The 15,181-nt window shown below is 45.5% G+C and overlaps 1 protein-coding gene across 2 annotated transcripts in view; it reads left to right on the forward strand.

Moving 5' to 3' along the window:
* The window catches only part of TEDC1 (tubulin epsilon and delta complex 1), a 97,470-nt gene that overhangs the window by 33,726 nt on the left and 48,563 nt on the right, over positions 1-15,181 (forward strand). For both annotated transcript variants that reach the window (XM_077293149.1, XM_077293140.1), the window contains exon 5: positions 9,665-9,763. In XM_077293149.1, coding sequence (XP_077149264.1) covers positions 9,665-9,763 — 99 coding nt within the window. The remainder of the gene's footprint in view (positions 1-9,664; positions 9,764-15,181) is intronic.

Below are 15,181 nucleotides of genomic sequence, written 5' to 3' on the forward strand. Positions count from 1 at the left end.
CCAGAAGCAGAATATCTCTACTGCCCGAAGACAAGCTGGAGGCAATCCAGATCCAGATCAGGCACCTATTAGAACACAGAGTTTCCATAAGGATGGCCATGAGAGTGTTAGGTCTAATGACGGCTTGCATACCATGTGTCATATGGGCACAGTCACATTCAAGACCTCTGCAGAGACTGATTCTCTCCAATTGGGATCATCGCCAGTCTTCACTGGACAGTACTTTGAAGCTAACAAATCCAGTACGAAGGTCTCTCCTCTGGTGGACACAGCCAGAGAACCTAAGAGTCGGAGTGCTATGGTCTACTTCCCCCTATGTAGTGATCACTACGGACGCCAGCGTGTGGGGCTGGGGAACCCATCTAAAGGGCAACATCCTACAGGGCAGGTGGCCAGCACATGTCATTCACAGCTCCTCCAACTTCAAGGAGCTGTATGCTGTTTGGGAGGCCTTGAGAAGAAATCGACTCACTCTTGCAAATCGTCATGTCAGGATACTATCCGACAATGTGTCAACGGTCTCATTCCTGAAACATCAAGGGGGCCCAAGACACCATCTGCTCCAGAATCTGGCGGGAAGAATATTCCGCTGGGCAGAAAATTCGGTCCTATCCATTTCTGCAATTCACCTGGAGGGCTCTCAGAATGTGATAGCAGACTATCTGAGCAGAAGGCGGGTGTGCCCAACAGAGTGGGAACTCAACCAGGATATCTTCCAGGATTTATGTCTTCGTTGGGGAACTCCCAGGATAGACCTGTTTGCAAACAGAAGAAACTCGAAGGTCTCAAAATTCTTCTCTCTGAACCCATTGGATCTCCCGGAAGGGGTAGACTCTCTGAGCCAAGACTGGGCGGAACCTCTCTCATATGCATTTCCACCTCTGGCGCTGATCCCAGCTGTTCTCCGGAAGATCAAGAAGGATCGAGCTCAGGTTATTTTGATCGTTCCATACTGGCCAAGAAGGAGCTGGTTCCCTCTGCTAGGGGACCTGACGATTGAGAACCCAATAGAGCTTCCTCTCAGGGAGGATGTAATTCACCAAGGCGCCATTTACCACCCGAATCCAGGGAAACTCCATCACTCAGCATGGATCCTGAAGGGGACATCTTGAAGGCTAGAGGCTTATCAGATCAGGTGATAGCCAGCAGGAAGGCCAGCAGGAAGCCAGTCACATCGGCAATCTATTTAAAGATCTGGAAGCCTTTGTCTGGATGGTGGCAGGTCTGAGGTTGCGGCAGACACTCCTGACATACCTAGAATCCTAAACCTTCTACAGGCTGGGTTCAACAAGGGTCTTAGACCAAGCACCTTGAAGGTGCAGATCTCGGCACTTCGCTCCTTCTTTGACTATCCCCTAGCATCACACCCGTGGGTGGTTAGATTTATCCGAGCTACTCAGAGGTTGCGCCCCACCATTAGGCAATTGACGCCTCCCTGGGACCTCAACTTGGTCCTCAGATTCCTGTGTAAAGACGCATACGCCCTGGCTGATAATATGCCCATATCAATCCTCACACGGAAGACAGCATTTTTAGTGGCAGTCACCACGGCCAAGAGGGTGGGGGAAATCCAGGCACTATGTACCAGGGATCCGTACCTACAGATTAGAGAGGATAGTTTAATCCTTAAACTCGATCCCTCATTTATTCCAAAAGTAGGCTCAGCAAAAAACAGAAATCAGGAGATTGTATTACCTTCATTTTGTAATAACCCTGCCAACGCAAAAGAAAAAGCCCTTCATTCCCTTGACGTCAGACAGGCAGTCTTAGATTACCTAGCAGCCACCAGTTCCTGGCGGGTAGATCCAAACTTGTTCATTCTTTTCGGGGGAAAGAATAAGGGAAAGAAGGCCTCTATCGCTCGTTGGATCACGTCTGTGATTTCCGAGGCCTTACCAGTCTGAAGGGGTCCCACCTCCGGGGGGTCTTCATGCACACTCTACACGAGGGATATCTGCTTCCTGGGCTGAGAGGGCAGGCGCCTCTCTTGAGCAGATTTGCAGGGCAGCAACATGGGCAAGTGCAAATACCTTTTGTAAACACTATAAACTTGATGTCGTGTCTGGTCAACACTGCATTTGGGAGAAAAGTTCTCCAAGCGGTAATCCCACCCTAAGGAGGTGCTTTGGTACTCTCCATGGTGCTGTCAGGAGGGACGTCCTGGAAAATAGGCATTAGACCTACCGGTATTTATGTTTCCAGGAGTCCATCCTGACAGCACTGATTGTTCCATCCCTGCTTTGATGTTCCGACATATGATGTAATGTGTTTCTGACATATGATGTAATATGTTCTTTTGTCATTAAAGTATTATTTGCATTTTCATGAGGCGGTTCTTGTTACAACACTGAGGATTTGGGGGTGGGACATGACCTTTTAAACTCTCGCGTGTTTCCTGTCCCAGCAAGGTGGAGGAGGACGTCCTCCATGGTGCTGTCAGGATGGACTCCTGGAAACATAATTACCGGTAGGTCTAATGCCTATTTTTTTATTTGTATTATAATCAATTAATTCACTCCTGTTTTTGGCTGTTGTAGTATTGTGGGCACAGTTTAAAATCCACTTGGAGTAACCTAATTAATTATTAGGAGGCCTTTTGGATATTCAGTTTGGAAACTAGGTTTCCCGAAGGTCTGAATCTGCGCCGAGATATTATGTGTCACTATTAGGTTTTCTATTTCTTCATTGTCATTATGTTTGTTGTATCATGTACATTTTATTCTGATTGTGTTAACATGTTTTTGTATATTTCTTCATTTGTGTTTGTAAGTACTTGTTTTGTATTGGTTTTAAATATCACGTGACTGTTATCCTGTTGGAGTTGCTCCCACCTGTTTATAGGGTCCATGGGAAATCTTTCCCATCAGGCTTTGAAGGAGAACGGCATCCCGCATTCGAAACGCGTCACCATGTGCTCTCCTGCTCCCCACCTTATCTGTATTGAATTTTAATTTATTCGGTCTCCCATGAGAGCACCACGAGAGAGGGGATCCGCCCTTCAGGGACAGGAAACCTACAGACATAAAAGGGCGGCACCTCTCCCACGCATCAGTTGGCTTCCTGTCCCTGCGGGGAACCTTATCAGACATGCCTGTATGAAGATTCAATGGATCCCAGGCACGGCCAGTCGGTTCAGGCAGCGGGGGTCCCCTGCCTCAGCCGGTGCGGGGTCCCTGGAAGCGCCATGGTGGGTCCAGGATGGGACTGCACCACAGTGACTGGAGCAGGTGAAGCAGTGTCCGGGGAAGATTACCAGCACCGGAAGACAGGTAAGTATACCCCTGGAGCGTTCGGCTTAGGGCTGGGGGGTGTCCTAGGGCTCCAGGGCCGCGTGTGGGCACATCCGGGGGCGTGCTGCGTGACATGACCGGGGGCTCGGCTGGTGACGTATCCTGGGCAGGCCCTATGACACGGCCTGCAGAAACTGGGGGCACCCGGATCCATTTGTGGGCCAGTGGTGTGGTCATGGGCCTGCAAGAAGGGCTGGGCGCTTGTGCGGTCGCTTCACGTTCAGGGGCGTGGTGGCAATCTCTGGGGGAAGGAAGATGGCACGAGGAACCTGCTGACCCGGATATCCGGGAGGGGGAGTCACCCATTGCTTCTGGGCCTAATCCTGATTCAAGAGGATGAAGTCATGCGAGCAGCGGGAGCAGTTACACCCTGAACAGCAGCAACATCAGCAGCTTGGTCAGAAGCCCATGCAGCCCTGGGAAAAACCCATGAGAATGTGGGAAGTAGCCATGGAAGTGAACAGTTAGGTAGTTTTTCTATCCTGAAGGAGCTTATGGCAGTGGAGCTAGCTCTAAGAAAGCTCCTTATATCCCTACAGGGTCATCATGTCAGGATCTTCTCCGACAATCAGGTGCGGTGACCACCTAGGGGAAACTCGGTCCAGACCCCTAATGGAAGTGGCAGAGCAGCTATTCCAAGTAGCAGAGGAACATTTTCTGTCACTGATGGCTCTGTACATAAGAAGAGACCACATCAGAGCACACTTTTTAAGACGCAGCCTATTCAGGCAGGGAGAATGGACACTGAAAAGCTCCATCTTCGACCAGATTGTGCGGATGTGGGGTCACCCAGACATAGACCTCTTCGCCACCAGGAAGAACAGAAAAGTGAGGCAGTTCTGTTCTCTCAACCCCGTAGAAAAACCACTGGTGGTAGATGCCTTCTTAATCAGGTGGGACTTAAACTTGGGGTATACCTTTCCCCATTTAGCCCTTTTACCTCTAGTGGTGAGGAAGATCAGGGAAGACAGGGCAAGAATTATCGTGATTGCCCCCTTTTGGCTCAGAAGGGCATGGTTTTCGTGGCTAAGGACCATGTCAGTCACCGAGCCTTGTGTACTACCGGAGCTCCCAGATCTCCTCTCCCAGAGGGCGGTCTTCCATCCACGAGTGGCGGGGCTTCACCTGACAGCGTGGAATTTGAGAGGTCCTTACTGAGGGATAAGGGATTTTCCCCCAATTTGATAGCCACTCTCCTAAAGAGTAGGAAGATAGTCACGATCAAGATCTACTCCAGAACCTGGAAGAAGTTTTTAGCTACCTCAGATTTTAGAGTCGGGGAGAGGGCAGGTCCTGGAATTCCTTCAGAAAGGACTGGAGACTGGTCTTTCCACAAATACCGTTAAGGTCCAGGTATCAGCCCTGGGGGCCTTGTTTAGCTGTGATATTGTTGGTAATTATTGGGTTGCTAGGTTTATTAAAGTGTCAATAAGATCTGGACCCATTTTTAAGGAGAGGATTAGGCCGTGGGACCTGAACTTGGTTCTCACAGCTATGACAGATCCCCCGTTTGAACTCGTTGAGTCAGCCCCTATAAAGGTGCTCTCCTTTAAAGTAGCTCTCTTGGTTGCGTTAACATCAGCCAGGAGGGTGAGCAATATCCACGCTCTTTCTAGGCTCCCTCCATATACTCGCAGTAGCTCATTCATCAGTGGTTCTCGGCCTCGACGGTCACAGCACCATCCAGGTTGAAAACTATTTATCCCCCAGACATGGATTACGTCATGGGACAGATCGACAGACAGGTGAGGGATATTGTTGTTTTTTATTTTTGTTTTATTACAGGAGACGAGGGATTCAGTGGAATAAGGCATTAGGTGAGTATGACTATGTTTGTTATTTTTAAATAAAAATGGTGAAGTATGTTTTGTTTTATTTCTAATAAAGGGCTTTATTCTTGCTGTGTCTTTATTTACCATGTAACTATAGGGTTAGTAATGGATAGGTGTCTTATACACTCCTCTCCATTATTAAGCTGTGGCCTTGATGTCACCTGACAATACAAAGGTGACATCAACCCCACAAATATGAACCCCACTTGCCACCGCTACAGGGCAAGTGGGAAGAGCCCTGCAAGTCGCCAGAATTGGTGCATCTAATAGATGTGCCTTTTCTGAGCGGCAGGGGGCTGCTATTTTTAGGTTTGGCGGGGGGGGGGGGGTCAATATCCATGGCCCCTTACCAGCCTAAGAATACCAGCCCCCAGCTGTCAGCTTCAGCAAGGCTGGTTCTCAAAAATGTATTTGTGGTTATAGAAAATGCAGTGAAACCCATGCCTTTTTTTTTCATTTATTGATTTTTAGCAGAGGTGGTGGTTGAATACTCCCATCAGCCACTCCTGCGGTCACTGTTATTAGCGGCAGCAGGTGTAGGCTGATGGGAGTAATAAACCCATCAGCTGCTGCCGCCTGCTGTCATTGTTATCACTTGAATATATATAGGGGAGAATCATGAGAGCCGTCTTCAGCACCCAGCGCCGGGGAACAGCGCTTACTGTACTGCTGTTTCCCAGGCACCCGTGCATGTGGTACTCATGCAGCAAACGGCAGCACACGCTTGCCACACGTGTGCCGAAAGTATTACACGCATGGACACTGACATCTCTGGTACCGTTTTTCCCGATAACAGAAATATCAGGTTGTGTGAAACTGGCCTAATACGGTAAGCTGACTTTTTTGTCTATCTTAAAGCTATGTAGAGTTTGTAGTGTGTATCCATGGGTATACATGACCCTGCATCGGAGATGGTGCCAAAAAGAAATAGAATCTGTTTTAAAAAGACCATCTGTAATGTGCCTTCATTTTTAAAGGGAGTCTTTTACCAGTTATTCACTATGAGGGAAGTATATTAGGAAATTATAAAGTAAGGGCAGAGACCCAGATTCTAACACTGGGTCACTTACTAGGCTTCTTACTGTAGTTTTCACCAAAATCACTACAGCTCTGCTAGTCTTCTCAGTGATGAACGCTGTATAACCTCACCCCTGCCATTGAGTCGTAGCTTCCTGCTTATCAGTGGTAATGGGTGGGGGATAGCCAGACTCATGACTATGGAGTGATGTAGAAATACTTGGCACTCATATAGGTGTATTTAAGAACTTATTTATCGAATGAAGAAATTCCAGAAAATTAAGAGACGTTTCGGTCAATACCTGACCTTCATCAGTCACTGGATAGAGGAGATCTGTGTGGCCGCGCTGTGTGAGAGTCTGCAGTGTGCACTGCTAAGACAGGAAGCGCTTCCACACAGATCTCCTCTATCCAGTGACTGATGAAGGTCCAGTATTGACCGAAACGTCTCTTAATTTTCTGGAATTTCTTCATTCAATAAATAAGTTCTTGAATACACCTATATGAGTGCCAAGTATTTCTACATAACAGATTATGTATTTGGTTATCCTACTTGTGCACCACCAGAATTCCAGATGTGCCGTGTTTTCCTAATTACTTTATGATTATAGAGGACTACCATAGCAGGAGTTTAACTGAGAAGACTAGTAGAACTGCAACAAAAAAAAACCTATTTGTCAAAACTACAGCGAGTAGCCCAGTAAGTGACTAAAATAAAATTGACAAACGTATTGTAGCAATAGAATAATAATAAAAAAAAAAAGTGACATGCTGGTTTTGCCTTGGAATTTGTTGCAGAATTTATGCAAATGTCAAGTGCATTATGAGGGTTGTAAGATTGCACTTACTGAGTGTATTGGGGGACACTCATTTGGCAGTGGATTAACGTAGTCAGGCACAGGTTTTCACTTTAACAGTCCATGTGGTTTATTATGGAGTCATAAGCCACAGAAATATGAACAAGCAAACAGTCTTTACATCAATCTTCACATCATAGTATACGGCTTTGAAACGCGGTCACTAAACACGCTGAACCTCCGTGTCCAGTTATCGTGGGTGACCGCACGCCATACAGTTCATTAATGTCCATGGAGCACAACCAGCACCAACATACGACATTACGGTTGCAGTCTCTAATTGGACCTCACTCCGTCCAGTTACCATGGGTGACTGCACGGTTCCCCATACGTTGGGTTACCTTCCAGGAGCTCCTGCTCCACACGCTGAATCCTGTCAGTACTCTCTCAGGGAAGCTGCCGAACTGGGATCACTGTCCCGGGCAATGCCTTGCTCACCAGACCACCTGACAGTCCAGATCCTCAGACGGGCTGTAGCTTCCTCAAACGCAGTGCCATCACGGACTCTGCACACGTGTCCTCTCTGTGCGCTATTCAGGACGCCCATCCCCATCTGGGACCGTCCAACTCACAGGCCCCCCCCATGTGCTCTTCAGGGATCTAGTCCCACTCCCAGGACCTCCCAACACAGAGGCCCTCCAGGACCTGGCACACAAACCACTCGGGTCCATCCATTTTTCCCCATGTGACCACACGGTCACATTATATTCTTGTAACCACTCCCATAGGTGGGAGGTGGCTAGTTCAACCATTACAACTACAGATATGCCTCCATGTATATTCTGAGGAGCAAAATGCAGTGCCCCCTAGGTGTAACGGGTCACTGCATCACAGGGTATTATTACAAACAATAATTAGTTCCTGAAAATGTATGTAAATTAAAAATGTGCATAATTGGGCAGAAAGTGTCCACGGCGAGTAGACCAGATTTGTTGACCGTTGCTCTTACGTTACTGCATTATGTTACAAATCTGTATGTATGCAATGTCCGCAATTGCCTTGGCTTTAAAGGGGCTCTCTATGGAACATTGATATCCTATGTAATTCATATTGTAAAGCCTAAAGGAACAGCACAAGACAGAAGGAGTGAAGGAACTTCTAGACCATAATCCAATATGCACCAGATTGTGATACCTTGTCGATCGGCGGGGACCCGCACCGATCGGCAGAATGAGGTCTTTTTATCCCTGTTAGAATAGAGCGGCAGTGTGCATGCTCGGCAGCTGCTCCATTCATTCCCTGAAGGGTGGACGAACGTTGCGTCCCACTTTTTGCTGTAGCCTTATAGAGAATAAATGGAGCCGTGCTCGGTTGATCAACAAATATAGGTAATAACAAGTTTTCACTGGACATCCCCTCTAAATGAAATCTGTCAGCAGGTTTTTGCCTTTTTTATTCTTAAAGCAGCATAATGTAGGTACAAAGACACTGATTCCAAGAATGTGTCACTTGCTTAGCAGCTTGTTGTAGTTTTAATACAATCAGTGTTTTATCAACAAGAGATTATGACTGCAGGACTAAGTCTCTTGTGCTGGCCAACTAGGCTAATCTGTGTAACCCCTCCCCTACCACTGATTGGCAGCTTGCTTACAGTGTACACAGGAAGGTGACAATCAGTGGTGTGGGCTGGATTATACACCGCTCAGCATTCTGAGCTCTGCTACATCTGCAGCAGAAAGAACAAGGATTGTATCAAAAATGCTTCAAGCAGCCCAGTAAGTGACACATCACTGGAATCTGGTCCTGTGCCCCTACATCATGCTTGTCTCAGATTCCATAGGAAAAAAAAACTTCTGACAGATTCCCTTTAATAATGATAATAAATAATTCTCAGGTTTTGTAAAAAACAAAATCAGTGACCAATCACTAAATCAAGGAAGTTACGTAAAGGCCTTCAGAGAGCTACAGAAAGCTTTAGGACCACAGCATGCAGCCGAGAGCCTCTGCCCCTTGGTTTTAGTGATCAGCAGAGATCTCCGCAACCAGACCTCTACCTATCAAAGGCTGTGACATGTTGAAAATTCTATCAAGTAGAAATCCCCCGCAGTTCCTGGGGTGTTTCTGCGCCTACTGCTGAGGGAGCTCTGCTAATAGTAATTTTATTAGGGAAGGACTAGTAACGTCGCTTCCTAATATGCTCATTAATGCAGCTCCAGTGACGGCGATTTTAACCTATATTCATGGCAGACTATCAGCTGCACACAGATGCCCATGCTTATAAATGGAGAAGTGCTTTGAAGTGGCATATAAGCCGCGGGAGCACTGGAGCAGCTATAAACGCTGGCTTGCGGCATTTGGGGAGAGTCAAAACTCGTATGTAAAAGGATTTTTTTTTTATTTTGTATGCAGAGCTCCAGATTATGATAGCTTTCTCTATCCTGCGGAGCTCTCTGATCATTTTGACTATTCATTGTTCAGCTGAATATAAAGTATTGAAGTTCCTTTACATGCCAGGTTATATCAGCGACGACACTCGTAAAACAGTACTATAGCCCTCAAGCTTCTGGCCAAAAAATATACTACACCTACCAAATACTGTGCCAGGTATAGATCCCATACCGGCATCCCATCACATGCATCTAAGAGTGACCCTAGGAATACATTTAGTGCTTATTTATGATAAGGAGTTTGCAGAATATCTCTAACCTTTTTTTATTTTGTGTTTTAGATTCATTCATATACTCAAGGTTGCCACATTGACAAAACCACTGGTCACTTGTCTCTTATGGAAGTAGAGCTTATTAGACATCCTAATAGCTGTGATAAGGTAAGATCCTTACTAACAATGTAGAAGGGAAACTGCCAGCAGGTTTTTGCTATGTAACCTGACAGCATTATAATGTAGGGGCAGATACCCTGATTCCAGTGATGTCACTTGCCCAGTAGTTTGCTGTATTTTCAGTACAATCAAGGTTTTATAACCAGGAGATTATCACTGCAGGACTAGGTCTCACTTGCACAGCAGTCAGGTTAATCTGTGTAACCCTGCCTCCATCACAATGCACAGTGTAATCAGGAAGCTGCCAATCAGGAGTGTGGGCGGGGTCATACGCAGCTCAGCATTTTGAGCACTGCAGAGAAAACAGGGATTCCATCAAGACTGAAGCAAGCAGCCCAGTAAGTGACATGTCGCTGGAATCAAGGTATCTGTGGCTACATCATGCAGCTCGCAGATTCCATAGCATACAGTGCCTTGCGAAAGTATTCGGCCCCCTGGAACTTTTCAACTTTTTCCCACATATCATTCTTCAAACATAAAGATACCAAATGTAAATTTTAGTTGAAGAATCAACAACAAGTGGAACACAATTGTGAAGTTGAATGAAATTTATTGGTTATTTTCCATTTTTGTGGAAACGTAAAAACTGAAAAGTGGGGCGTTCAATATTATTCAGCCCCTTTAACTTAATACTTTGTTGCGCCACCTTTTGCTGCAATTACAGCTGCAAGTCGCTTGGGGTATGTCTCTATCAGTTTTGTACATCGAGAGACTGAAATTCTTGCCCATTCTTACTTGGCAAACAGCTCGAGCTCAGTGAGGTTTGATGGAGATCGTTTGTGAACAGCAGTTTTCAGCTCTTTCCACAGATTCTCGATTGGATTGAGGTCTGGACTTTGACTTGGCCATTCTAACACCTGGATACATTTATTTGTGAACCATTCCATTGTAGATTTTGCTTTGTTTGGGATCATTGTCTTGTTGGAAGACAAATCTCCATCCCAGTCTCAGGTCTTTTGCAGACTCCAGCAGGTTTTCTTCAAGAATGGTCCTGTATTTGGCTCCATCCATCTTCCCATCAATTTTAACCATCTTCCCTGTCCCTGCTGAAGAAAAGCAGGCCCAAACCATGATGCTGCCACCACCATGTTTGACAGTGGGGATGGTGTGCTCAGGGTGATGTGCTGTGTAGCCTTTATGCCAAACATATCGTTTGGCATTGTTGCCAAAAAGTTCGATTTTGGTTTCATCTGACCAGAGCACCTTCTTCCACATGTTTGGTGTGTCTCCCAGGTGGCTTGTTGCAAACTTTAAACAACACTTTTTATGGATATCTTTGAGAAATGGCTTTCTTCATGCCACTCTTCCATAAAGGCCAGATTTGTGCAGTGTACGACTGATTGTTGTCCTATGGACAGACTGTCCCACCTCAGCTGTAGATCTCTGCAGTTCATCCAGAGTGATCATGGGCCTCTTGGCTGAATCTCTGATCAGTCTTCTCCTTGTTTGAGATGAAAGTTTAGAGGGACAGCCGGGTCTTGGTAGATTTGCAGTGGTATAATACTCCTTCCATTTCAATATGATCGCTTACACAGTGCTCCTTGGGATGTTTAATGTTTTGGAAATCATTTTGTATCCAAATCCGGCTTTAAACTTCTCCACAACAGTATCACGGACCTGCCTGTTGTGTTCCTTGGTCTTCATGATGCATTCTGTGCTTCAAACAGAACCCTGAGACTATCACAGAGCAGGTGCATTTATATGGAGACTTGATTACACACAGGTGGATTATATTTATCATCATTAGGCATTTAGGACAACATTAGATCACTCAGAGATCCACAATGAACTTCTGGAGTGAGTTTGCTGCACTGAAAGTAAAGGGGCCGAATAATATTGCACACCCCACTTTTCCGTTTTTGAAATTCCACAAAAATTGAAAATAACCAATACATTTCGTTCAACTTCACAATTGTGTACCACTTGTTGTTGATTCTAAACCAAAAAATTTACATTTGGTATCTTTGTTTGAAGCATAATATGTGGGAAAAGGTTGAAAAGTTCCAGGGAGCCGAATTCTTTCGTAAGGCACTGTAAAACTGGCTAAAATTTTCCCTTTAATGACCAACCAAGCCAATACAACAAATGATTATGTAAGGGAGGAGACATAATGGATTTCTAAGTGTTGCCAGGAGCAAAAAGAAACATTAGGAGAATACGTAACCCCTCTCTAATGGGACAGAAATAAAAGGCTGTGTTTCTAATGCATGCCCCAGGACTCTTCTCATACATAGTCTTATGCCACCTATTTTCTGAAGAACAATCCATCTTCTGTCCATTATTACCCTTGACTAAGGCTGTGTGCACAATGCGGAATTGGTGTGGATCCGCAGCGGATTTTTCCGCGCAGAAACGCTGCAGTTCTGCACAGTGATTTACAGTACAATGTAAATCAGTTGGAAAAAAAAAAAAGGCTGTGCTAATGGTGCGGAAAAATCCGCATGAAAACCGCTACAGAACAAAAGAAGTAGCATGCTACTTCTTTTGTGCGGAACTGCAGCGTTTCTGACCCCTTCCATAATAGAAATCCACAGGGGTAAAAAAAAACGCAGAAAATCCGCATAAAAAACGCACATAATCTGCATAAAATCCGTGGCAAATCTGCACCTGCGTTTTCTGCCAGGAAATGCGGATTTTGTGCGGAAAATTCTGCACCCCAATCCGCAACGTGTGCACATAGCCTTAGGCAGTCTTTTTGTTTTTGCACTTTCCTTTTTTTTCCTATCCTTTTTCCAAGAGCTGCAACTTTTTTTTTTTTTTTTTTTTTTTGTATCAGCGTAGCCATACGAGGGCTTGTCTTTTAGGGAAATAGTGAAAGGAAAAAAAGGAACAATTCCAACATGGATTCTATGTTTACAATGTTCATAGTGTGATGAAAAAAAAAAAAAAGAAATGGTGACATGATCTTACAGGTCAGTACGACTACGACGATCTCACACTTGTATAGATTAAGATTACCTTTTTTTTTCTTTTTTTTTAATGGCAATTTGAAAAAAATTTAATAAAATTTGGTCTCTGTTGCCATTTTCTGAGACGTACCGTAGCTTAATATTTTTTTTCCGCCGATGGAGCTATGTCAGGGCTAGTTTTTTTTGGTGGTCAAGCCGAGGTTTTTATTGACACCATTTTTAGAGTTTCCATCACTTGTTATTGCATTTTATTCTATGAAAAAACTGCAATTCTGCCATTTTTGTTTAATTTTTTGATCAGACTTTTATTGATGTGGCAATACCAAATGTGTTCCATTTTTTATCTTTATTTTAAAGATGGGGAAATTGGAATATTTTTAAAAAATTATATACACTGCTCAAAAAAATAAAGGGAACCCTTAAACAGCAGAATATAACGCCAAGTAAATCAGCCTTCTGTGAAATCTGTCTACTTAGGAAGTAACACTGTTTGACAATCAATTTCACATGCCTATAATAACTGATCCCGCGCTTAGGTGATAGTAGAAGACCAGTCCTAGCTACAAGAATAGCAACCAAAACATATGAATATGTACGGCGATAGATGATACGCTACACGTTATAAAAAATCAAATTGCCAACTACTGTGTGAGCCGTAAACCTGCTTACTCCTTAGACCATGTACCGTACATCCAGGTGTGTATACATTACATTAAAATACCCATGGACATATGTGGTGCCCGTACCTAGTAAATTAATCACACTTATGTGCTGGAATAAACTTAGTAATAATAGTTCTTACCATATGGAAGTGTGGTCCGCAGGGAAAAGTATATTATGCTGACATCCCGCCAATCTGCTCGTGGTGGGTACTGGAGATAGTGTACATGTCTCACCGGTGGGCTCGGCAGGTACGAGGATGGAATGACCTGCGGGTAGTAGCGGTCAGGTGGGCGCACGTTGGCTGGTGCCGCCTAGACCAGTGCGAGGTCTAGCTGCTCAGTGTAGAGCCAGGAGACGTCCCGGCCGGAGGCGTCCCTGGTTACACTGAAAGAAAAAAATGGCCGCCGCTGACAAGCAGTGTGTGACGTCACGGGCCTTCATCAGGGTTCAATCTGAACCCTGATGAAGAAGGGCGTTTACCCTTCGAAACTCGTCGGTTAGTCTTTTTGTCCTAGCAAGGCTCCGTAGGCCCGTGACGTCACACGCTGCTTGTCAGCGGCGGCCATTTTTTTCTTTCAGTGTAACCAGGGACGCCTCCGGCCGGGACGTCTCCTGGCTCTACACTGAGCAGCTACACCTCGCACTGGTCTAGGCGGCACCAGCCAATGTGCGCCCACCTGACCACTACTACCCGCAGGTCATTCCATCCTCGTACCTGCCGAGCCCACCGGTGAGACACGTACACTATCTCCGGTACCCACCACGAGCAGATTGGCGGCATGTCAGCATAATATACTTTTCCCTGCGGACCACACTTCCATATGGTAAGAACTATTATTACTAAGTTTATTCCAGCACATAAGTGTGATTAATGTACTAGGTACGGGCACCACACATGTCCATGGGTATTTTAATGTAATGTATACACACCTGGATGTACGGTACATGGTTTAAGGAGTAAGCAGGTTTACGGCTCACACAGTAGTTGGCAATTTGATTTTTTATAACGTGTAGCGTATCATCTATCGCCGTACATATTCATGTGTTTTGGTTGCTATTCTTGTAGCTAGGACTGGTCTTCTACTATCACCTAAGCGCGGTATCAGTTATTATATGTATTTATTTTTACAGAAGTGGCACATTCTTTGGGGATACCAGCAGCTGGGGGATTCCACAGCCTACTCCCACTCATTTTGTGGGTACTAGTGGCGAGCGCCAGTGTTATTTGTAATTATTGACAATTTCACATGCCGTTGTGAAAATGGAATAGACATCAGATGGAAATTATTGGCAAATATCAAGACACACTCAATAAAGGAGTGGTTCTGAAGGTGGGGACCACAGAACATATCTCAGTACCAATGCTTTCTGGCTGATGTTTTGGTCACTTTTGAATGTTGGTTGTGCTTTCACACTCATGGTAGCATGAGACGGACTCTACAACCCACACAAGTGGCTCAGGTAGTGCAGCTCATCCAGGATGGCACATCAATGCGAGCTGTGGCAAGAAAGTATGCTGTGTCTGTCAGGGTAGTGTCCAGAGGCTGGAGGCGCTACCAGGAGACAGGCCAGTACACCAGGAGACGTGGAGGGGGCCGTAGGAGAGCAACAACCCAGCAGCAGGACCGCTACCTCAGCCTTTGTGCAAGGATGAACACGAAGAGCACTGTCAAAGCCCTTCAAAATGACCTCCAGCAGGCCACAAATGTGCATGTTTCTGCACAAACAGTTAGAAACCGACTCCATGAGGATGGTCTGAGTGCCCGACGTCCACAGATGGGGGTTGTGCTCACAGCCCAACACCAGGATTGCCACTGGCGCCCTGTGCTCTTCA

Source organism: Ranitomeya variabilis, chromosome 1 (assembly GCF_051348905.1).
Source record: "Ranitomeya variabilis isolate aRanVar5 chromosome 1, aRanVar5.hap1, whole genome shotgun sequence".
Lineage (NCBI taxonomy): Eukaryota > Metazoa > Chordata > Amphibia > Anura > Dendrobatidae > Ranitomeya > Ranitomeya variabilis.